Here is a 23766-nt window from a genome sequence, read left to right as displayed (position 1 = left end):
AGGAACACAGTACACGAAATACACATACATTAAATATCTACCAGCTACCTCAGTTCAATGTGTCATGAGCCACACCTACTCACATCTGATATTAAAACTTTCTGCTGGATTTCATCTTACTCTCCTCTGCTACCTTGCAATACCTCACAAGCTGCAACTCTTCCAAAGCCCAGTTCCACAAGCAAATTTCAGGTATTTTTCAAGGTCAAATACCATATTTATTGCAGTATTTATGTATTTCTTAACCATTTAACATGTATAAAATTGTGTTATTTTGTTAGGTTTCTATCCTCTTTTAAATATGTCACTTAAAAGTTTAGGTTATGCTTCTAATCCTATTTTCCCCATAAGCTCTGCGGTTTTAACTGCACCAATGTGCAAAGCACAACAATTTTTAGGAGTGCATATATATCATACCATAGTAAAACTGACTGTATTTATTTTTACTGTACTTCTCAAGCTACTATTATGCAGCTATGAATAATGGTACCTCATACACATGAACTAATCTCGACTCAGAGGATCAATGGCCCATTTGAGAAAAGATTCTGGTCTGCTGCCACCATTCTTGACCTATAACCACTACAAATTTGTTCATATGTTACTCACAAATTAATTTTAAAAATACCTTAGGTTCAATTGCTTAGATTCAATTTATTAGAAATATGCAAATTAAAAATAGGGAGCCACTGACCCTAATTTCTCTGGCCCATTTTGCCCTTTTCCATTTCTAAATGCTTGAATACATTATACTACACGTTTTTCTGTGTAATTTTATTATTTCCTGAATTAGTCTTATTTACATTTCTACTAGTCTTTTAAGCTTAAGGATTTCATGTATTATATGTATTTTTTTATCCGTTACAGAGCAACATACTCAAAAAGACTCTTAAGAAGTTTTTTTGGTTTTTTGGTTTTTTTTTAATGTATAGGGTTATCCCCCTTTTTGACCAATGGAAAGATTCTTTCTCATCATGTGCTTTAGTATCACTGGGAAAGAACTATGGATAAATATGGTTCTTCCTCAGTTACTTTTAAGAAAACAGATTGAAAAAAATATATTCAACATGTGCAAGTTTTATCCTGTGTACTCTATTACATTTTGTACCCGGACATACTGTGATTTGGGAAGAAAAGGAAAAAATTAAAAGCCATCAAAAATTTTGATCTGTGCTCTATTTTCATATGATATATATATGTCATATATATATTATTCCTTCTTATTGCCTGATCCTAGTGTCCAAAACAGCTATTTTACTAATTTTCTCAATTAGCTTTTGACCTGTGACTACTAGTCTTCCTAATTTTTGCACTCCTTTTGGTAACCTAGAACTATGGTTAAATGCTTCAGGTTTACACATTGCTATTACCCAGGGTAAGTCTTCTTTTCTTTCTGTATTTCTATCCTTGAACAATTCATGTACCTTCCATGTATCTCTACCACCCATTAAGCCAAATGGATCAAATTCTTTATACTTATTATTTCACACTGGAGTATAAAATTTGCAGAAATGCCATTAGAAATATATCTTAATAGATATGAGCTAGATCAATGGGAAAGTTCTCTGAAAATTTAATTTAAAAGCTCTCTGAAAATTACTGAACAGTGAATCAAAGGAATATCTTATAAATAACGTCCAAATAAAACCTCCTCCAACACATACTGCCAAATAAATTAAGCATAGATTTTACTCACCTCCCGTATGACTTGCTGCAACTCATCTTGCTCCACATTTTTATGCATTTCCCCAGCAGCTGGCATTAATGGGATTTTTCCATTGCCTTCTTCCACTTCAGATTTAGGTCCTACAGCTTCCAAGGCTTCTTCGGCAGCTCCAACTTCCTCAGAACTTTCCACATCTGGTGGTGTCTGCACAGAGCCTGTTCTAGAAGGAGCAGTGGGTGTTAGGGCCACTGATGCTCGGAATACTTTCTTGCTTGGTACCAGATGGGTCTTAGGTTTGCCCACTGAGTCACCAGAAGGTACTCCACTTCTTCTATTAGCATGAGACGGACCAGAACATACAGAAGATGACTCTGATGTTGCTTGGGAGAAAACGGATTCTGAGCTTTCTCCAGGAGGAATTTCAAATCCCACTTCACCAAGTCCCATGCCCAATTCAGACTTCAGATAGGATTGTTCCCGCATCAGTTCAGTAACCTGGAAGTCAGAAAAATTGTAATTCTTCTCTCTTTAAATTAAGACTGATAGTTAGAAGAAGATTAAAATTCTAGTTGTGATTACTGCTAAAAATCACTTAGCTTATAAAGACATGATTCTAATTCATCTAGTAACTACTTAATTTTATTTGCAAAAACATAGGAAAATGTAAATTCGTGATGAGACAAAGCCATAAAATACATAACTAGACTATATGGTTGGATGAAATTTTACTTGTTAATTAATGCATGGGTTTCCAAATTTCTTGTTAAGGAATAGTAACTAGTGAAAATCAAAATAGCTAATCATAATGCTTTGGCATCCAGATGAATCAGTTTCTTTAAAACATAACAAAAATCAGACTTTTGTTCAAAAAGTAGTCATCCTACAACTCCAACTACCTGAAGGACCTGGAAACACTATGAAAGCATATTTTCTCTGTAGCATAAATTAAATACTTTTTATAATCCATTACCTCCTTTACACCATAAAGATAAATCACCGTTGTAAATAACTGGCTTTCTAATGGACTAAGATGGCAAAAGAGTTTCAGAAGTGCCAAACTCACTTCCAATCAATTTAGTTATCATCAAATTCTGTATTTAAAAACAAAAACATTTCATCTACACTGGGAAAATAGTGTGTTTATGAAATGTTATTATCATTCCCTTCCCCAGTGATCTGAAAGGAGAGAGGCTTACTGGTTCCATTACATTCAATGGAGAAGGGCATGACAAGTTATCAGCGCTTCTACTGCCACACATTCCCTGGAAAAATAAGAACAATATATATGTATGTATGTATAAATTATTTCTTCAAAATGTAAATGTTTCGCAAAAAATGAACAAATTATTGCCCTGAAACATTCTTTTATGTCATGAAGGTCACTCTCAACTGTCTTGGGATCCTATAAAATGTGTTAATTCTGACTGAATTAACACATTCATAGATGTTCTGATTCTCTGCTGTCACCAATATGCATTTCTAAAAATAATGGATTGAAACCGTTTATGGAAAAAGATATTCACCAATGATAAGTGATAATCTTATTCTATGCTACACATATATATGTGTAATACACATTCTTATTCTACTGATTCTACTCCATACAGTGCACATATATGTGTGTACAGAGTTATCTATTATTAACAAAATCAAGTATGTGGTTCAAGTAACAGCAAAGTTCATTATTTCAACATTTCAAAACAATGTATTTCACGACTGCAAAGATTACAGCAATAATAATCAACTGCCGAAATTTAAATTTCACTCAAAGAAACACTGTAAGTTTGAAAAGTGATACAAAACAAAGAGAAAGTATTTATTCTTTTGGCTGTATACATGTTTTCTGCCTTTAAAAAAGATCTCATTTGATTCCTTAAAAAATTAAAGACTTGCAAAGAATCCAAAATAAAGGAAAAACTTAAAACAAATAGTTATTTATTCAAAGGCAAGAAGGGGAAAAAAGACTGAGTGAAATAGATATTTATGTTCTTGGCAGTTAGTTACAGGCAGGGATTAAAATCTAAATTAGTCACATTTAAAACTCCAAAAAATTATGTATTGCTCCTTAATCTTTATTAAAAGATGATTAACATTTTTCAGTATATTTCTAAATATATTAAATATTTAAGAAAAGAATCACAACTTGCACATTCAACTGATCTGTGGGAAAGTTTCCTTAAACATTGTGCTTGCCTCAATGCCACTAAAATAAGTGTTTTAAAATTAAGGCATTGGTCCTAAATTATGCGGAACATGATACATAAGTCCTAAGTGAAACCCGCAGACAAGCCCCAAGGCACCATACCATAAGGGCTGAGGAGCGGAAGGGAGAAGGCATGCGCACGGCGCGGAACTGCTCCTCGAGGGCCAGCAGGCGCTCCTCCAGCTGCAGTTCCAGGTCCTGAAGTTCCATGCGGACCGAATTTCTCAAACTCTGAAGCTGATCAACTTCATACCTATCAGTGTGATGACAGGCACAAGGTTGAAAAGAGCAGTTTGGACATTCACATTCACCACTCTCTCACAAACCATTAGAAAGTACTGAGATAGGGAGTTGGGGGAGATTGGAAGGGGAGGTGAACAATGAGAGACTATGGACTCTGAAAAACAATCTAAAGGGTTTGAAGAGGTGGGGGGGGTGGGAGGTTGGGGGAACCAGGTGGTGGGTATTAGAGAGGGCACGGATTGCATGGAGCACTGGGTGTGGTACAAAAACAATGAATACTGTTATGCTGAAAATAAATTTAAAAAAAATGATTTAAAAAAAAAAAAAGGAAGTATTGAGATGGCCAGTTCTAAAAATTGGCGTGACAGCAACTGCCACAGGTGTGACCAGTAGGACAAATGGTCTTTCTTCCTCTACCCTGTATCTCAAATATTCCAAACTAAAAACACATTACAACCTCTGTCTTCCTTAATATACTGAAAGCAATTTAATTGGTAAAACACTATGCCTAATTTTATTTACAGTGATTCACAAAATAAAAGGTACATAGCACCAGACATAAAACCAAGCAAAAAAAAAAAAAAAGGTGAAAATTCTTCTTTGGAATGAAAAATATTTTGAGTTAGATTAAGGCAAAATGAACTTTTACCTTTCCTCCTCAGTCATATGATGATAAACCATAGTTTGCTGACGCAGCATTGCCAACTCTAAATCCATCATTTGTGTTCTAAATAAATTCAGACTCCGCCTCATTACCTGGAGCTCCTGAAAAGTATTCTAAAATACAACATGACAAAATTATACTTCTAAATCATATAAATTACTTTGTACCACAAAGATCTAAATAAGAACTCACTTCATATAGAGGTAGAACAGATGATTTCTGAGTACTATATGGAGCAGCAACAAGATCAGGTCCTCTCGTCATAGGGTTCTATAAAAAAGTGAAAGTAGGATTACAAATCAATGTTAAAGTGGTTATTTCCAAATAATCTAAGGTGTTAAAAAGGTGATTTGGGGCCTACATATTTTTGATTTGATATGGGGCCTACATCTCTTTGAGGGAAAAAAAAAAAAAAAAAAAGCAGCAACAACTACCACCACCAAAAAATGCCACTTCATTTTGTAAGCAGGAACCTAATCAGTCCCCAGTGCCACCTGATTACTCCTATCTGATTACTCCTATTTGGAACAAAGAACAGGCAAAGAAACATGTATCATTTAAATCTATTTAAATCTATGTCTTACAGGACTTCCCTCTTGCCTTGAGGAAATAGAAAACAAAAACAAAACTCAAAAATGTAGAAGTGATAGCAAATTCTGAGATTACAGGGAATTACTGAGTTGGCTGGAGAGAGTAGTAAGCAGTCATCACACTTATTCTTAGACATTTAGGCATCTACTATATCTCACTATTTTAGAGAGTGAAGAAAAAAGACAAAAGGAAGACAAAAGGCATTCCCAGCCTCCAAGTGTTCTCACAGTGTAAGAAGAAAAAAAAAAAAAAGAAGTGAGAAAAAACTTACAATGTTGGGGTGGGGGAAAGGAGTGCTATGACAGAACAAACAGAAATCTAGATTGGGTGAGTAAATGATCCCAGCACCGGTTGACACCTGAGCTGAGCCTTAACAGTAAACAGCACTTGGTTGTGCAACGAAAGGTAAGGGCGGGGCATTCTAGGTTCAAAACCAAAAACAAAAATAAAAACAGTGGTATTTGTAAAAACAGACACCTTGGAATGCACACCTATTTGGAAGCCTGCATGCAGTCCAACACTGCTGGCCGGCACACACACACAAAGCATTAGACTGGAGAGATAAGCAGAGACCAAAGCCTCTGTCTCCTGGGGGGAGTGAGGGGTGGTAAGAAGATTAGCTGAGTTTCTGATAGGACATCCAAGAGGAGATGACCACATGCAGAGCAGAGTAACAAGCTGCTCTAGAAAGGTGCTCCATTAGGGTGTAGGCCGACAGAGCCCTGTTTCACATAATTAACAGCTTAAAGGTTGGCTCTCTCACTCACAGATAAAACTAAGATTTATAAGGAGGAAGAATACCCACATTCTAGTTAGACCGGAAATCATTAGGAGACAGTTGTCATGAGGATAAAATCTATATTAAAAGAAGGTGTACTTGGGGCACCTGTGTGGCTCAATGAGTTAAATGTCAGGCTCTTGGTTTCAGCTTAGGTCATGATCTCAGGGGCCTGAGATCAAGCCCCACATTGGGCTCCATACTCCAGAGTCAGCTTGAGATTCTTTCCTCCTCCTTCCTCCTCCCTCCCCTTCTGCCACCCTCCTCATGCACTCTCTCTCTCTCTCTCTCTCTCTCTGAAAAATAAGTAAATAAAATGTTTAAAAGAAGGTATCTTTACTACATAACTTAAGAAGCTGCAACTTAAGGTGCCTGGGTGGCTCAATCAGTTAAGTGTCTGCCTTCCGCTCAGGTCGTGATCCTAAGGTCCTGGGATCAAGCCCCTCATCAGGCTCCCTGCTCAATAGGGAGCCTGCTTCTCCTTCTCCCTCGGGCCCTTACCTCCACTCATGCTCTTTCTCTCTGAAGTAAATAAAAATCTTAGAGAAAAAAAATTGCGACTTTTGGAGAGCTTGGGTGGCTCAGTCGGTTAAGAGTTTGACTTTTGATTTCGGCTCAGATTGTGATCTCACGGTCATAAGATCGAGCCCTGCATCAGGCTCTGTGCTATGTGGAGCCTGCCTATTATTATCTCTCCACTTCTTCTGCCCTCTCTTCCCTCCCTAAAATAAAATTAAATAAATAAATATATACGCCTCTCCCTCTTTTTTTTTTTTTTAAGATTTTATTTATTCATTTGACAGAGAGAAAGAGATCACAAGTAGGCAGAGAGGCAGGCAGTAAGAGAGAGGGAAGCAGGCTCCCCGCTGAGCAGAGAGCCCGATGTGGGGCTCGATCCCAGGACTCTGAGATCATGACCCGAGCCGAAGGCAGAGGCTTTAACCCATTGAGCCACTAGGGCGCCCCTCCTCTCCCTCTCTTAAAAAAAAAAAAGTTTCAACTTTCATTTTTACTTTCCTAGTGTTTTCCTATTTTGTCATCGTAAGAGATCTATTACATATATTTTAAGCCTGACTCCTAGCTAAACACTGGGATCATTATATTACATTGTCATTTCCATTTCTTCAACTGTCTAAACACAAGTAGCTTGGAGAGAAATTTAGAAAGGAAATGTGAAATGCAAACCTAAAGACAATTTAGTTATTTTCAAAGCTTTTTTGGGGAATTATTTCCAGCCTACTTAACATATCTGAGAGTAATAATTTTAAAAATGACAAGACACAAAGACTATTTTTATTCAAATTCACACTTTACCTGATTTTTTCTTTTCTGGGGTAGTTCCAGTCTCTGAAACCAGTGGAAGCAGACTCATTCTGTGCCAGGAGACCCAGCACCAGAAGTCAGGAGATGGAGGGAAAAGTTTAGTCAGAGAGCTATGAGCAGAACCAGGAGAACGCACTGCGACACAGAAGCCGAGGGGAGGGAAGCTTAGAAAGGAAAGAAGTGGTAAACACAGTCAAATGGCAGAGAAAAGATGAGAAAGTATTTGAGAGTGAAGATTTTTTAATAATAGGGACAACCTGACTAAGAAAAAGACCACGGAGAAGAGGCTAAAGAAGGGAGGCTACCCAATGAGCAAAATCTCTTCCCTAGAAGGGAGATTATGAACAGAGAAATCAACCTTGTTCAGGACTAATTACAGCTTCTCCCTTGATACAGAAGGGCAGAGTATAGGAGGAGGGCAGGTACACGTAAGTTTGGGCATATAAGAAAATGAAGCTAAAGTGGATCTTGCCTCACGGGACCTAGCTTCTCAGTGAATTAAGAGGTGCTCAAATCAATGAAAGAAAAAAATAGATATTTTCTTCTCATACCTGTGAAAGATTCTGCAATGAGTTTCTAATATCATGCAATACTCTTCGCAACTGCATCTCGATGGCAGAAGGAGGATTCACGGAGCACGCTCGGTAAGGGTAGGCAGCATGTCTATGTGAGTTAGGACACCCAAAAGGGGCACTGAAGGCACTACAGGTGGTGCCTGTTATGTTGGGAACACTGTGAGTGCTCAGAGTTCTCATGTGTTCACACAGGGGCCTGTCCTGCCACTCAGAGTGGACAGAGTGAAGAGAACAGGTGGACTGAGATACAGGTGCTGGAGCATACAGTGAACAGGTAGGAGTCCTTCGATGATGGCATTCCGCTGACCGGTTCACCTCGCTCTGAGGGGCTTCTTCTTTCTTCACGGATGATGGAGAGATGAAAATAGTGGATTTAACTGAAGACGGACCATCATGTTCAATCACCTCTTTCCCTAATTCCTGTTCCTCTTCAGGTGTGTACTTATAGGTGAAGGAAGGTGGACTGCATCTGGTTTCCTTTCCTGGGGACAACCGGACATTGACAGAGGATACAACTCTTACTGGGCTCAATAAGGTGGTTGGTAAAGACTGAGACCTTCTTAAAGGATAGCCAGCTTTTGCATATAAGTACCTCTGTTTCAAGAGATCTTTTGATTTTATCAAGCTACGTCCTACTCTTTGGTGAGACAGACTGCAAACCTTCATTTGAGCTCTTTGCAAAGCTGTATTAACTCTGTCCACAGAAGATGGAGGCCCAGTTGTGTTTTCAGAGCTCTTCTCACTGCATCTAGCTTCAATAGAAGCCAGTGATTTCAGAATATGGTGTGTGGTATAGTGAGCAAATTCGTATTCACTGCTTTTATCCACATCACTTTCAGCACTTGCTTCCCTCAGCAGGTCCACTGGCTGTGCTGGAAACCAATCCTCTCTCATTTCACTAATTTCAGTAATGTGACCTCCTGCGCTGCACATGGATTGTGTGTTTCCTACATTCTCCACAGTCTCACTTTGGGGGAAGTCCTGGCTATCTGACCTTTTCTTCTCAGCAGCTATTGCTGCCTTCTCTCTTCCCTTTTGAAGAGGGATGAGCGACTCCTCCTCTGATTCATTAAAATAAGGCTGGTCTTGCGCTGTTGGTGTGACAAGGTCTTCACCAAATGATGTGACTGTTGTCTCACTGTCACAGCTATCAGCGCTACTCCCCATGGCTTGCAAAGACTCGGGAACCTGTGAAAGGAAAACAGGTAGGAAGATGGATAATTCGAATAGGAAGTATCATTAACAAAAACACCAAACTGATGTGATGCTTCTGTATTTTCACGATCTCCCACCTCAGTTAGGTACTACTAAAAACTGTTTTTCACTGACTCTAATTGGCAACCCCTCCACTTTCCCACAAAGATTATTCCAGAATTTTACTATTTTCCTTAGCTCCCCTTTTCAAGCACCCATTTCCTTTTCTTCCAAGATATGACACTGAATCACTGAGATGGACAAATGTTTCTTAATTTTCTTCCCCAACACCTACAAAAGTTCCCATACCTCTCCCCACCATTCCTTCCTTTCTGTTCTGAAAGAAAACTATCCTTTTTTTCAAAGTTAATCCTCCAGTCTGTGCATCCAATCACATCCTCTCCAGGACTTGTATCACTTCACAATTTCATCCCAGATTTTTCGGCATCAGACTGTCCTATTAGAGCTCTCTCCCTTGGCCAGACAACTTCCCTGAGTCATTCTCATATGAGAAAGACACAAAGACCTACCATCTTTATTTGAAAAAGGAGTCAACATTCGTATCTCCTCTTATCATTGATTTTATCTCCATTCATGCTTCTCCTCATTTACTCCCTCAGAACCACTCACTCAACCACTCACTTTCCAAAAAGCCAAATTCTTATCTTGCTCATGTCCACAGATTCCCTTTAAAGAAAAGGCTCTTCAACTTCCAGTTCTTCTGCTCACTGGATTATTCTTTCTGAGTCTCTTTCTCCTGTCCATATATCCCAGTACTAGGTTCCTAGAGTCTCTTTTGGGTCACGTTTTTCTCCTACTCCACCTTTCTTTAAAATTTGGTTATAGATATTTTAAACACTTTCAAGATACTTCTATACCTTCGCATACAAGGTTTCCATATACTATACACAAATTATAAAGTCTTTAAGGATAAAGATGTGCCTATTGTGTGAGTTATCTAATACACTCTAGCATCAAAGTCATATAATATTCAGCAAGCTATGTAACATAGTTACTGTTATTAAATAAAACAATTATGGAAAACAGAAGAAAAATACCAAACAGAATAATGATCAAAATAACCTCTGTTTACTGAAAGCCCAAAAATAAAGGAGAAGCTCTCTTTATTTCTAAATGTTCAGTCAGAGAGAGATGTATAATTAGTGAAAACTAAAACTTGTAGTCAAATGCTTGGATAACATCCACATCCTGGCATTTTTTATTCTGTCATTTGAAAAATAAAGATTAGACAGATGAGGTTTTAAAATATATAATTACTGAAAAATCACACAAATATAAAGTTAATCACAGTGCCTACTACAATAGAAATTTTTACCTGAAGATGATTAAGGGAGAGGCAGTCTGTCGAATCTTCAGCAAAACCACTGCTATCAGAGTGCTGACTTGCAGTACGTAATAGATGATCTACCGAAAGAAATGTAGTTAGGCAAAACTGCTAAATATGACTGCTAAATCTGACAAGAAAATATTACAGATATATGATTCCTAACAGGTACATATATTAGTTCCTTCTTAGAAAAATATGCATCCTTATACAAGATATGGCTTCAAAGCACAAGAGGTTAACTCCAATTCATCCCAAAACAGAATCAGATCTATCAAAAATTCTCAGCATTTAGTTGCTAATTAAGTTCTAGTGTTAATGTATTTTGATAAATCCAATTAATGTCTTATCTTTGGAGGACAACTGGCTGAAATGAAGAATCATGTTAAAAAATAGAAATCCCAAAGTAAACCATTTCCATTAGTAGATATGTAAAGTATTTAGCAGATGAAATTAGAAGTTTAAATGTAGTGTGTAGAATGTTCGGTTATTTTCCTAATAAGAAAATGAGACTATAACTAAGGTGCCAATAAATTAAATAATTTGCATGCCAGAGTACTTAAATGTTTCTGATACTTCAAATGATGCAAACATTTTAAAGTCATGATAATCAATGATTTCCTAACAATTGCATGAAATTCAAATACATTCAACTAGTACATAATACTGTTAATTTTATTTAAAAAACCGTCAGGTTTTTGGCCTGAAAACTCAAATTCCTGGTTAGGATAACCTAAAAAAACTTTATAAAGTAAAAAGGCCAACCAGGCACAGCAAGAATGATCACATGCCCATCCACACTGTAAGTAGAGGAGGACTTTACAGCTATTACATTTCCTAGGAAAGAAGCTTCACGAGAAGGTCAAGTTCTGTAAACCTTCAAAAGCACCAAGCTAAATAAAGTGTTTACCAAATCCACATTCAAGATTTGAATGATAGAACCCGATAATACGTTTGAATAAAATCCAAAATCAATTAAAATTCACTGGACTTTGAAAAATATCCCACTGTAGCCTCAGGTCCAATGTAGAGCATCACAGAATAGCATAATTTTTTCTCATTATAATTCAGAATAATTCTGTAGTATTGTTTTTAAGTTGACAAAACTGCATAATGAGATATAAGAAACTAATCCATACCTTAGATAAGTCTAGGTAAACTGGAACAATTGTGAAATGGAACTGGAATAGGCTGTTACCATGGGTACTAATTATGCATTATATCAACTGAGAGAATGATTAACATCTTACATCAGAGCAGTTATCACCATAATTACATGTTTGCATGTCTTTTTTTTTTTTTAGACTATGAATCTTTTTTTAGACTATGAAGACAGAAACCTCATTTACTCTATTTTGTATCCTAATACCTAGAACAATTGAACAATAAAAATGTTTGCTGAATAATCAATGATAACTTTCCCCTTAAAGCAACAATAAAATTAAACAGTGGCTTAAATGATTTAGAAGTGAAACTGGCTATCTGATTGGGCAAAGGGCAACTGCTGGAGGGCCTGGGGAAGCCGGAGTGACCAACACCACTCAAGGTTCTCTCTGCTGAGATCTGCTTTATCTGTAGCAGTGTACAGTCTGTGTTGAATTCGCCTCTGTGGTTAGCCTTCAGTTCACACACACTAGGTCAGATTGTAGACTATTCGGGCTTCAGAGCAGGTGTTGGGCAGTGGAAAGAACAAGAAGGCCTGGGTTCAAGTTCCTACTTTATCACAATAAGCAGTAACTTCTCTCCTCCACAAAACAGAATAATTCTTCTATCTCTCACAGGGTTACTTGAGGAACTAAATAGGGTATACGTGAAACTATTCTGTAAACTGTAAATCGCAATCTATGTTCTTTAGTCCACATTTCACAAAAAAACACAGATCTCCACAGAAAAAGGTGGAATTAAAAATGGTCAGACTCGGGCACCTGGGTGGCTCAGTGGGTTAAAGCCTCTGCCTTTGGCTCAGGTCATGATCCCAGGGTCCTGGAATTGAGCCCCGCATCGGGCTCTCTGCTCGGCGGGGAGCCTGCTTCCCTTCCTCTCTCTCTGCCTGCCTCTCTGCCTACTTGTGATCTCTGTCTGTCAAATAAATAAAATCTTAAAAAAAAAAAAAAAAAAGTCAGACCTCTGTGATAGCTGAAAAGATTAAATATTATTTCTAATTAAAAACCAGGACGTTAAAGCAAAACATTAAAGTGAGAACAAAACCAAACCTAGAATTTGTATTTATCTAATATCATAAAGACACAAACAGAACACTTATATACTCTATATAGGATTAAAGAAAATTTGTACATCCTGAATAAGGAAAATGTTTGATTGCTCTCAATATAGCTTACTGAATGTCAGTTGTGACAAAAGTTGAGTCACTAAACCTCTCTAGGCTTCAGAATTTTTTTTTTTAAGAAACAGAACAGGGGTAGGGGGGTGGGATGCAGTACAGAGGGAGAGGGAGAGAGAATCTTAAGCAGGCTCCATACCCAGCTTAGAGTTCAATATGGGGCTCAATCTCACCACCCTGAGATCATGACCTGAGCTGAAATCAAGAGTCAGATGCTAAACTGACGGAGCCACCCAGGCACCCATAGGCTTCAGTACTAAATCCCAGGACTGAGTATGAGATTAAGATTACTGTAACTTCAAAAGTCCTAGGACTAAAGTGCAAAGTATTTTTATGCATGTAATATATTCATTTTTATTAAGCTTGTGAAATGCATACTTTATTAGTGATTCTAATTCTGTAATTATAACCTAAGATACTTTCATTATCACATTATCAAAATTTGATAGGCTATATTCAAAAATGATGAAAACACTATATTGCTCCCTCTCCCTCTCATGCATGTACAAAACCACTGTACTCTTGATTTATAAAAATGTGATTCATAAAAATGTCAACATTTTTACTTGTACCACCAGAAATAAGAGATCTCTTCTTATTGGTTAGAGGGAGAAACTCAGATGTGAATGAATACAAACCATGTTCTGTCTTTTCTACCACAAGGACCTTGATCTTGAAAGATCCTAAAGTACTTACACATACTGTTTTTAATCCCCTTTTTTGATGCAGGGCAAGCTATTTTTTCCAACATATTCCATGTCAACCTAACTAAAGGAAAAATTTCTTGATGGCTCTGAACCATGCCTTATAGCTCAGAAACACATGCATATATTTCTGGACTTAAAAGGGGGAGGAAAATTAAACAGGAAAAGTTCTTTTTGTGTCTGACCAGAACTACAGTGACCTATCTTGTTTCTTAGTACCACAATGCAATACAACAAAAACTATATGCAAATTGTCTCTTACGAAGTCATTTTAGAGATCAGAAGAGAATAAACATGCAATTTCCTATTCTAGGAACATACATATGAATCCTAGTTTAAAAAAAACCAGGGTGGTTCAGCATGTGTAAGCTTTAAAAATAAACAGTCCTACCTTCAGTGGTCACTTTAACTTCCTTACTTCTCTCTCCTTTTCTCTAAATCTCAAATGCTTTGTGACTTTAAACATCAGACATGTTTTTCTTATTGCAAATTAAAAGTGAAAGAAATGGATTCAAAGGTTTTGGTCAATAATTAATAATTCAAGAGAAGAACAGTATCTAGCGCCACTCACCTTTGATCCATAGTTTGAATTTAACTTAACTAGCTTTAACCAGTACTGAGACATTGGTATTTTTTGCTAGAGGCATATTCATGTATATACTTAGGAGACTATGTTTAAATAATGAAAAGCAGAGGTGGATAATACAAGTGTGTATTCTGGGGTACCTGGATGGCTCAGTCAGTTAAGCATCCGACTACTGATTTCGGTTCAGATCACGATCTCAGGGTTGAGATCAGGCCTGCCTCGGATTCCGCACCAGGCATGGAGCCTGCTGAAGATTCTCTCTCTCTCTCTCTCTCCTTCTGCCCCTCCCCACCTCACTTGCACAGGCATGCCCCCAAAAATAAATAAATAAAATCCTTAAAATAAAAAATACAAATATGTATTTCAATCATAACCATGTAAAAAGCAGGCCTCTATCTGTTGCTCTATCACTTCCCATCCAGCCCATATACAGAGCTAAAAAATAATTAAGAGTACAAAGAATGGCATTTCAGGATAGGCAAACTAAAATTATATGAACACAAAAGTCTTCAAGAGGGTACAAAAAAATTCTATAACCAAAGTATAATTGAGAATGCATTCCTGTGTTCTTAACCTTCATTTTACACTTACAGGTACTCAAACACTGATAGATAAACCCCTTTTCCAAATCAATTAATGACACTGGTCATGGGTTTGGGAACTAGTGGATATTAGTCTACTTACCTCTTTTTGACTTTGTGAGACCTAGCTGGTAAGCAGCTGGAATGTGAGGAGCTTCTCCCTCTGTACTTTGAACCTAAAGAACGGTTTTAAGTAGTTAAAACTTTAAAAAGCTATAGCAAAGAAAAATATTTCTTGATATTAAACAAATCAGCATAAATAAAGTAGGAACCAAAGCTTTATATTTAAAAAATGCAAAGCATCTTATCTCAAAATTGTGAGAATGCCCCATATCTTTATTTTATGACCTATTTTCCAGTTAACAATAGGACTAAAATTTGTAGCTAGCAATGAGAAGTGAATGCATGTATAAAAACTACTTCATTTTTAAAAAAAGCTGCTATTAAATGAAAAATAGACCCCTAAGAAAAAATTCTATAAATATTAAAATTCCAAATGTAAGGCCAATCCCAGGATAAATGTCAGGACTTTGCAGGAGATCACGACTGATACACAATTGAGGCAATTACAAGTCTTGCATCTTTAAAAAACAGTGTGTCATGCTCCCATTACAAAATTTTATAAAACCCCACAAATTTTGAGTGTCTCAAAAACCATACTTGTATAAAGACTGCTTTGTCCTAACATAAGAGGTCTTTAAAGATCTAACTTGGGAGCTGTAAATAGAAAACATGTTTCGTCACAGAACTAAAATGTTGAAAGATCTTAACCATAAATCCTCCCTGAAGCCTATATTCAGAGAAGTTATCAAACACAAAAAAGTTATTTTTTTATGATATTCCCCCCACACACACCTGCACAACTACATACTTCAGGAATTTTCAGATTCTTTATTCACCACACCCAACCCATTCCCCAAATACTCTAACTAACTCTATATTCAGATTAAACATTTGGGGAGGGAGAGACACTAATACCTAACACTGCTCAGTAATGATTAGTACTTAAAATAACAAACAGCATCCTAGAAAAGTAGGCAAACTAGCCAAACAGGGTTTTCAACCTTGAACAAATGAGAAAGCAAATTAGCAAACAGGTTTTAGGTAGAACCCTGGTAGTTTTGAGCTATGAATCCATCTATGAATAAGAAATATCCCACAGGAATGACAGTGGAATGACAAACATGAAAAAAATCTCAAAGGTTAAAGATATTATTACCTAATTTAAAAACTGCTCTGATTTGTGGTTCTTTGTTCTATACAGTTTTGCGAATCCAAGATTTATGAATCTTTGGAGAACTAAAACACACTGGTCATTTAAAATCACCACCTATAAATTATTATATAAAATAGTTTCTACCCTCTTTGTTATTACTGAAAAATTATATATATATTTTTCAAAGCAGCAGACATAAATTCAACAGGAAAACCATTGTTATGCGTGCAAGGAAACAAAATGCATTTTCTTTTTATATTCGACGAAAAGGCTATTATTAGTTTTCATTTAGGCCTACCATACTTCAAAGAGTTTTCTGTTAAAGTAAGAATCAAACAGACTAAAGAAGTATAACAGAAATCAAATGCCTCTTTAATTATACTCTAGGAATCTCTGTTTAGGCAGGGCATTATGACACCAAACTATACTCTCTAATTTTTAAATGCAGAATTATCATATATTCCACTCCTCAGATTTATAAAGTTAGTTACAAAATAACATGACTTTAATGAATATATATCTTCAATATACTATCTTTCAAGATACTACTCTATGGCAAAACAAAACAAAAATAAACTACAAAAACAAATTCTATAGTTAGTTCAAAGAAAAGGACCCTTAAAGAAAAGCTGAGAGGATCGTATTTTACTAATAAAATTACTAATGTCAGGATTCTTCTTCCCACTTAATAAAATCATTAATCACTTGTTGAAGACCGAAAATGAAACGACATGCTAGTGGTAACAGTTAAATTTCATAGCTTAGTATGTGTTATTACTGGTCACAGTTGTGCGAAGGAAAGCAGTCAAATCGGAGTCGGAGTACAGCACAGAAAATTATGAAGCAAATAAAACCTGGATTTATTTATGTGGCAGGATACTCAACAGTTTCAAATCCTCAATTCTCATCACTTGCTACAGATTGCCTTTCATTACATTAACTCTAGCTAAATATTGATAACTAAATTGAGTAATGTAAAACAGGTGTGCAACTACACAATTTTCTTTGCTCTCTGGGTAAGTTTGAAATTTTCCATAATAAAAATTAACAACAACAACAACAAAATTAACAACAACAAAATCCAAAACAAACAAACAAAAAAAACCCACCACCCTAAACCAAATGAAAAATCGCTTGGTCTCAGTGTTTTGAAATTTAAAACTGTATGAAAATAGCTTTAAAGTAACCCTATATTTGCATTATTTCATTTTTAAAAACGTTTTAACAAAACATTTATTAAAACTGTATCTTTGTGAATCAATGTCCTGCTACCACAGCAGTCACCTACTTTGGTTGGTTTTTTTTTTTTAACATGTCACATTTATCCTAATACACATTTTCCAGGCACAAAACTATTGTGCGGTGTTCTATAAAGCAGCAATACATGGAATGTTCTAACTCAAATAACCCCTCTTCTAAAGTTTAAAGAGATATGTATAGCAGTTTTTTAAAAAAAGAAAATCAAAACTGGAGTTTTAGAAATTCTAATTTTTAAGGACATCTCAAAAAATTCAAATGAAAGCATTATTCCTCTAAGGAAGTAGTATGGGGCTGTACACTAAATGACTTGAGTTCTTGTCCAGTGTCTTACATTGTCAGCCAGCCTGACCTTTACCAAGTGGTATGGTATAGTCAAATGTAGCAAGTTTATACAAAGATCTGAATTCAAGTCTTATTCGCTGCACTTGCTGGCCAAGTGGCTTCCCTAGTTTATTATTCTGCATTTGTTGTAAATTTTTATTTAAAAAAAAAAACCTTTCAGGTTTTACTTACAAGGTTTAGTTTCTACTATCAGGTAAATGCTTATATAACAAAAAAGTTAATTTAAGTCTTTTAGATAAATGTCAAATAAAATTTGGTGGTTAATTGGACTTCAAAAAAACAGACACAGGTACATGTATCGTGTTAGAGTTCATATCTTATTGCACTCTGTTCTATCTAAGACACAATGCTTGTCTTCAAAACAGTCAAATTTGAAAGGCTAAAGGAACAACTTAACTATCTGTCAAGTATCTGACTGATTTCAGATTATTTTAACTCAGGCCAATAAATAAAACAAAAAAGAATTCTAAAACTCAATGACTAAAGAATAAGGAGATATAGTAGATCAACAATCAGGAGAGAGACAGAATTAGAAACACTAAAACTTCAGTAGCTTAAAAAATTACACATACTTCAGGTAACAGTACCTCTATTTGAATATAAATTTGTAGAGTAAGACACAGAACAACCCATTTACAGAAATAAACAGCTAAAAGTTCTCTTTCTTCTAATATTTAAGTATGAGAAATTTTTCCTTGACACCTACAAGATGAACAATGGCTTACTGAGTAGGATCACTTTAGTTTAACTGTGGATCCTTCATACTACAAATCTATGGCTCGAGACTGTTACCATGATGTACTTAATAAAAATTAGCTATTTTGAGAGGAAACAAGAATGATCTAGGAAAGTCGTTAAGAATTAGAAAACTCGAGAGGAGGGTTTTACGACTTTTAGACACACTGAAAATTACAAATAGTTTACAAACATTTTTTTTTATAAGGCAAACTAAATTTTAATTGAAAATAGTCTCTGGCCTTTTATTTATTTTTTCTTAATGTGAGAAATAATCACTCTCACTCTCCAAGAACTGAGTCAGTCTTGTCATCTATTTAATTCCCCTTACGTTGAAGTATTTCCTGTCTTCACTCCTGGTGACTGTCAGAGCTTACCTTTGCCTCAGAAGGATTAGGCAGCGTCATGCACAGAGTCAGGTCTGCAACATTTTCTCCCACCTAGCTACCCAAAGCAGCTGGCATTCAGTTGATCTGTTTGAGAACTGGTTTACTGAGAGACAGAAAGGGAGTGTCCTCTAACTTACATTTATTTGCTGTTTTTACAGGAAGAAAGTTCCCAACAGGAATAAAACCTCAAGGGAAAGGAGTTTAAAAGAAAAACAGCAACAACCTACTTTGAATGGGATCTAAAAGTTTGCTTCAGTAAGATTGTTCTCTTCATTTGTCAGTATAATTCAAGTCACACTTGGGAGAAGAGGAAATTAAAGAAACACATTATTTCCTTTCTTTATCCATTGTTCTATAAGCTCTCTTTAAAGTTCCCAAAGGGATAAAAACACAGTTCTAGGAGGTTTTTATCCATATTTAAAATACATCTGAAGAACAAGGATTTGTTATCCTTAAAATTCCCCATATTTACAATGCAGTCATGGTTGATCATACCCATACATTCTTTTTTTGAAAACAAAAACCTTATATTATTCTTCAACCACCAACGCCTGTAATTTTGTATTTAAAAAAAAAAAAAAAGTTCACTTCCAAGTGACATTACCATCCTCATTAATTGCTTTTGCCAGCAGAGGGAGCAAAAACCCCCCCATAAAACCCCCACACATTAAACCATTAAATGTTAACCTGCCACCAAAGCAGATCTAGTACTTTACAAATGTTTTAAAGACCTTTGTGTATGCTAGCAATAATTTCAAAAATATGTAGCTTAAAATTCAGGAACTCTAGGAATTAAAAAGCAAGTTAAAAAGTGTCTTCTCATCAGGTCACCTGCATTAGATTTGCAAATATCTAACATAATTTGTTTAAATTTTCATACTCTGCTATTAAATTAAAACACAGAAACCCACTGACATATCTGTCATAGAAAAGGGTCCCTAATGAAAGGCAAGTAGTTACACTTTAATTATTAATGGTAGGACAAGTATGGACCAAAACAAAGTCAAAAGGAATCAAATAGTAAAACAGAACAAAAAGAGGTTTTTTATGAAGTAGTCATCTTATGAACTCATTATAATGAGAAATACATCAGAAATTAAATAGGAGAACTATAAAGGATATATGAAGAAATAAGGGGAAAAGAAGCTTACAAATAATGTAAACTATTTCAAAGGACTGCTCCTCTCCCTTTTCATTTCATTTTTTAATTAGAATTAAAATACTAAAAGATAAATTCAAAGACATCAAAAAAGATAAATAGCTATAACAACAATACAAATTTTGCAATAAATAAAAAATCTTCAACTAATGTGAGAGATACATACTCAACAAAAGGACATTTATGAGCAGAATCAATTATCCCATTTTTCAACTCCCTAAAATAATGGCATGTGATTCTAAAATTACTGGGAGTTACTACAATATAACTAATGCCATTCTGCAATAAATTTTTTTAAAAAAGCTGCCCGTTATGTAACTTTCAGCCATACTCTTCAGCAGTATATGTGTGCCTCAGTTTCATGTGTAATATAAGACCAGCACTGCCTACCTCACAGACTAAAGAGAAAAGCACTTCAAGGATCTGGTACAGTGCCTGCCACAACATAGGTCTTGATAAACTTCAGTTTCCTCTCTCAAACTACACAGTGCCAATTTTAAGTATTAGCTCTGGCCATTCAAAAGTAGTTTTAGTTGACCTCATCAAAATGAATCTCTATCTTGCCCAATCTGTAATTTATGTAAATGCAGTAATATCTCTAGGTAGGAAAAAAAAAAATAACCAAACATTGGTCTTCTAGGCTTGCAGAAATTATATTCAATGGTGTTTCAAACCTTCTTCCTTGAGGTTCCCTATCCTCCTGTTCAGAAACATACCATCTTTGGGTTCTTCCCAGTCCCATGCCAAAAACCTATCTTTCTCAAAGCCTTATTGACACTTATCCTTTCCACTAAGATACTTTGAGAAAAGCATGCCTAAAGGCACATAGAAATTTAGTAGGAAAAAAAGAACTCAAACTTTTATTTCAGAGGCTGTTTTTAACTATTATGCAATACTGATTTTAATTTAAATATACTCTCTCATGGCATCAAATGGAGAAAGGGGGTTAAAGTTCAGGTATTATCATGAATAACAGAGGATCTAGAGAAGCTGATGAACTGTCACATTACCCTGGCAATGCATAATCCTGTGACCAATTCTTGGTTATTGAACACAGAACTAAAACTTGAGAAGTCAAAATTAGGATGATTTTCTTCTTGTATAAATCTATTAGCTATCTTTGTTTCATAAACATATTTTTGGCATTTTTATTTCCTAACTCATTATTTGAAACAGGTCTCAGTAATATTTACCTACCTCTTCCATTTCAAAGGAGTCCTTTTGCTGTGCCATTATATTTCTTATGGATGGGATCGTAAGAGGTACACATGGCTCTTTCTCAGGTGTGGACAGATGGGCGCTTTTCACCTCGTTGCCATTTTCTGGCTCACTGTGCCTGGACATGTTGAAATTGTTACCTAAGTCAGATTCTACAATACCAGATTCCTCACCCAGTTTATTCGCATGACTTTGAATTTCTTCACTTTGTTCACCTTCAGTTTTTTGGTTAAAATTCCTATTCGCTTCATCACAAAGTCTATCAACATCAGCATTCTCCATAACAGCTGCTGAACTACCTGATACTTCTTCTCTAACTGTAGCCAACATAGAAGATGAGTCTTTCTTCTTTACAATTTTTTGAGACTTTTGATCATTTTTATTGCCACTTTCTTCCATCACTGAAACATTCGGGATCTTTCCTTTTTCGATTGCTGGGGAAGGACTACTACCTTCTCCTTTCTCTGTTTTATCAACACATAAATTTAGTTTTGATAGTGTTTTCATTAAACGATTTGCAGTGTTACTTCGGGTTAAAGGTGGAGGTGAGTCTGTCTCCTTGTTAGAAGTCACTGAAGACATACTCCCAATTCTCTGGAGGGGTGTCCCAGAGACTTGAGAATATAAAGAAGAAAACGCATTGGCCACAGTAGTAAGCACTTCAATTTGACGAAAACGACCTACAAAAAGGAAACAACATTAATTATATATATATATTTATCTGTTTAATATATGTATACATATATATGTATACATTACTAATATATATGTATACATATATATGTATACATTACTAATATGTATATGTATACATATATATGTATACATTACTAATATGTATATGTATACATATTACTACTTTCCAGAATGCCAATAATTGAACTTAGACCACAAAGATCTGGTTATAAAACCAGAACTTTTTTCCTTATCCAACATTTAAAAGTTCTCTACATTTACTGGGGAGAGGGAAGAAGATTTTTCACTGTAAGCACTAGAATTTATGTTTTAAGAATTTATGTTTTATGACTTAAAACCAAAAAGAAGAACAAAGTATGACAACTCTGAATAAAACAGAAAGGACCAGCTATTGATCAACAGCTATGATTCTATTTTTATGTCTTTGACTCCATTAAGACTCTTCCAAATGTACATAAGTATGCATTTTATACTTAATTGTTGGGAAGGGGGTAGGTAGGATTGGATTTATAAACCTCTTAAAGCTATCCCAAGGACCACCTAGGATCCCGTTTTTTGGAATTTCTATGCAACAGAGAAAAATAAGATATAATATAATAAAAATTGGCAAATTAGCCATGTTATTTTAGGTATATAGAAAAGCACCTAAATTTCACTGACTTTATTTAGTAGTAACAAGGCTCTCCCCTACTTCTTCCCTTTTTGAACATCAGCAATCTGGAGGTAAGTTTAAGATAAGTACAAGGTTCTACTGTCAGTTATAGTAACACTTAAGAATGAGAAGAGGAGAAAGTTAACTTCCATAAACAGAAAAATAAAAATTCAGAATAAGTAAAATAGCTATTGTGTTAATTTCAATAATTAAGTTTCCAGTGCTATTCCTAAAAATTAATAAGGTTTTAAAAAATAAGACCATCTCACTCTGGATGCTAATATTTAAAAACCTTACTTGTTAAAGCATAATTTGGGTTTTCTACTTCCATCCGTTGCATTTGAGCACTCAAAAATACTTTAATATCTATCCCTCTGGCAAATGATGATGAATTAAAAAATCTGGAAGGAATTTTAGAAGCAATATCTGGTTCATCTCGTCCAAATCCAAGATTATAAAGAATTTCTTCAGGATCTTCCTCATAAAGTTCCAACAATTCTGAAACACTACAAAAAAAAAAAAAAAAAAAAAAAAAAAAAAAGAAAAGAAACATCAAGATATAAAATAAGTTTATAGTCCACATCACATTATAAAAAAGAGCTTCTGCTCTTTACGCCATTATTTATTTCAGCATCTTTGTATACTGTGTACTAAATGTGATATACTTCTTAAAAAGAGTCCATTCTTTCAAATTGTTAGGACTGGAAAAAAGAGCTAGTTCCTGATCAGATACTCAGCAAGACTCCCAAAATGATTCCTCACCTTATTTTTTTTGTCATTTTAAAAGAGTCCCAGTAAAGCAGCTAAAACCATTAGAGGACAGCTGAGAGAGAATAAGGAATAAACAGACTAAGAAAGAAATGAAAAGGGAAAACACACTGGGAAGGTGGTAGCACAGGACATTCTGCAGAATTTGAGCTTTTCTGCTATCTTTGGCTGTCACTGAAGATGCAATACAGGTAACAAGCTGAACTCAGAAAGGGAGGGAGGGGCCTACATTCAAATTTTCTCTAACCACTTTCACTCAGGAAGTAGGAGGAGTAAGGAAGGTATGGAGAGAATGGGTTATTCAAAGGTAAGTTCTTGCTCTGATTCTATAGAGAATTAAACATTTCTTATCTCTTCTTCATAGCAGTGATAATCCACCTTAGGAGATTTACTGAGGAAAATGTTAGAGATGAAACTTGAACTGAAGAAAATTTCAATTTGTTTCAGAGAAAATGCTCCGATTCCAATACAATAATCTGCTTAACAATTTAAACTGGTCCCATAGGCCCATTTACTTGCCTATTTTAATATATAGTT

At 35.5% G+C, this 23766-nt stretch overlaps 1 protein-coding gene across 4 annotated transcripts in view; it reads right to left on the bottom strand.

The window, feature by feature from the left end:
* Window positions 1-23766, bottom strand: part of LOC111144336 (sperm specific antigen 2) — a 37784-nt gene that overhangs the window by 6174 nt on the left and 7844 nt on the right. For 2 of the 4 annotated variants that reach the window (XM_022498602.1, XM_022498594.1), the window contains exons 7-16: window positions 22759-22967; window positions 21093-21793; window positions 14898-14970; window positions 10574-10662; window positions 8020-9231; window positions 4969-5046; window positions 4762-4889; window positions 3972-4122; window positions 2863-2928; window positions 1697-2161 (exon numbers count right to left, since the gene is read on the bottom strand). In XM_022498602.1, the coding sequence (XP_022354310.1) occupies window positions 1697-2161; window positions 2863-2928; window positions 3972-4122; window positions 4762-4889; window positions 4969-5046; window positions 8020-9231; window positions 10574-10662; window positions 14898-14970; window positions 21093-21793; window positions 22759-22967 (3172 nt within the window). The remainder of the gene's footprint in view (window positions 1-1696; window positions 2162-2862; window positions 2929-3971; window positions 4123-4761; window positions 4890-4968; window positions 5047-8019; window positions 9232-10573; window positions 10663-14897; window positions 14971-21092; window positions 21794-22758; window positions 22968-23766) is intronic. The other 2 variants (XM_022498609.1, XM_022498617.1) reach the window with 2 other exon arrangements.

Source organism: Enhydra lutris, unplaced genomic scaffold, assembly GCF_002288905.1.
Source record: "Enhydra lutris kenyoni isolate GAN:26980312 unplaced genomic scaffold, ASM228890v2 scaffoldscaffold1, whole genome shotgun sequence".
Taxonomy (NCBI): Eukaryota; Metazoa; Chordata; class Mammalia; order Carnivora; family Mustelidae; genus Enhydra; species Enhydra lutris.
The sequence above is the reverse complement of the archived record's forward strand: the minus strand, read 5'-3'. Positions and strand labels throughout refer to the sequence as shown.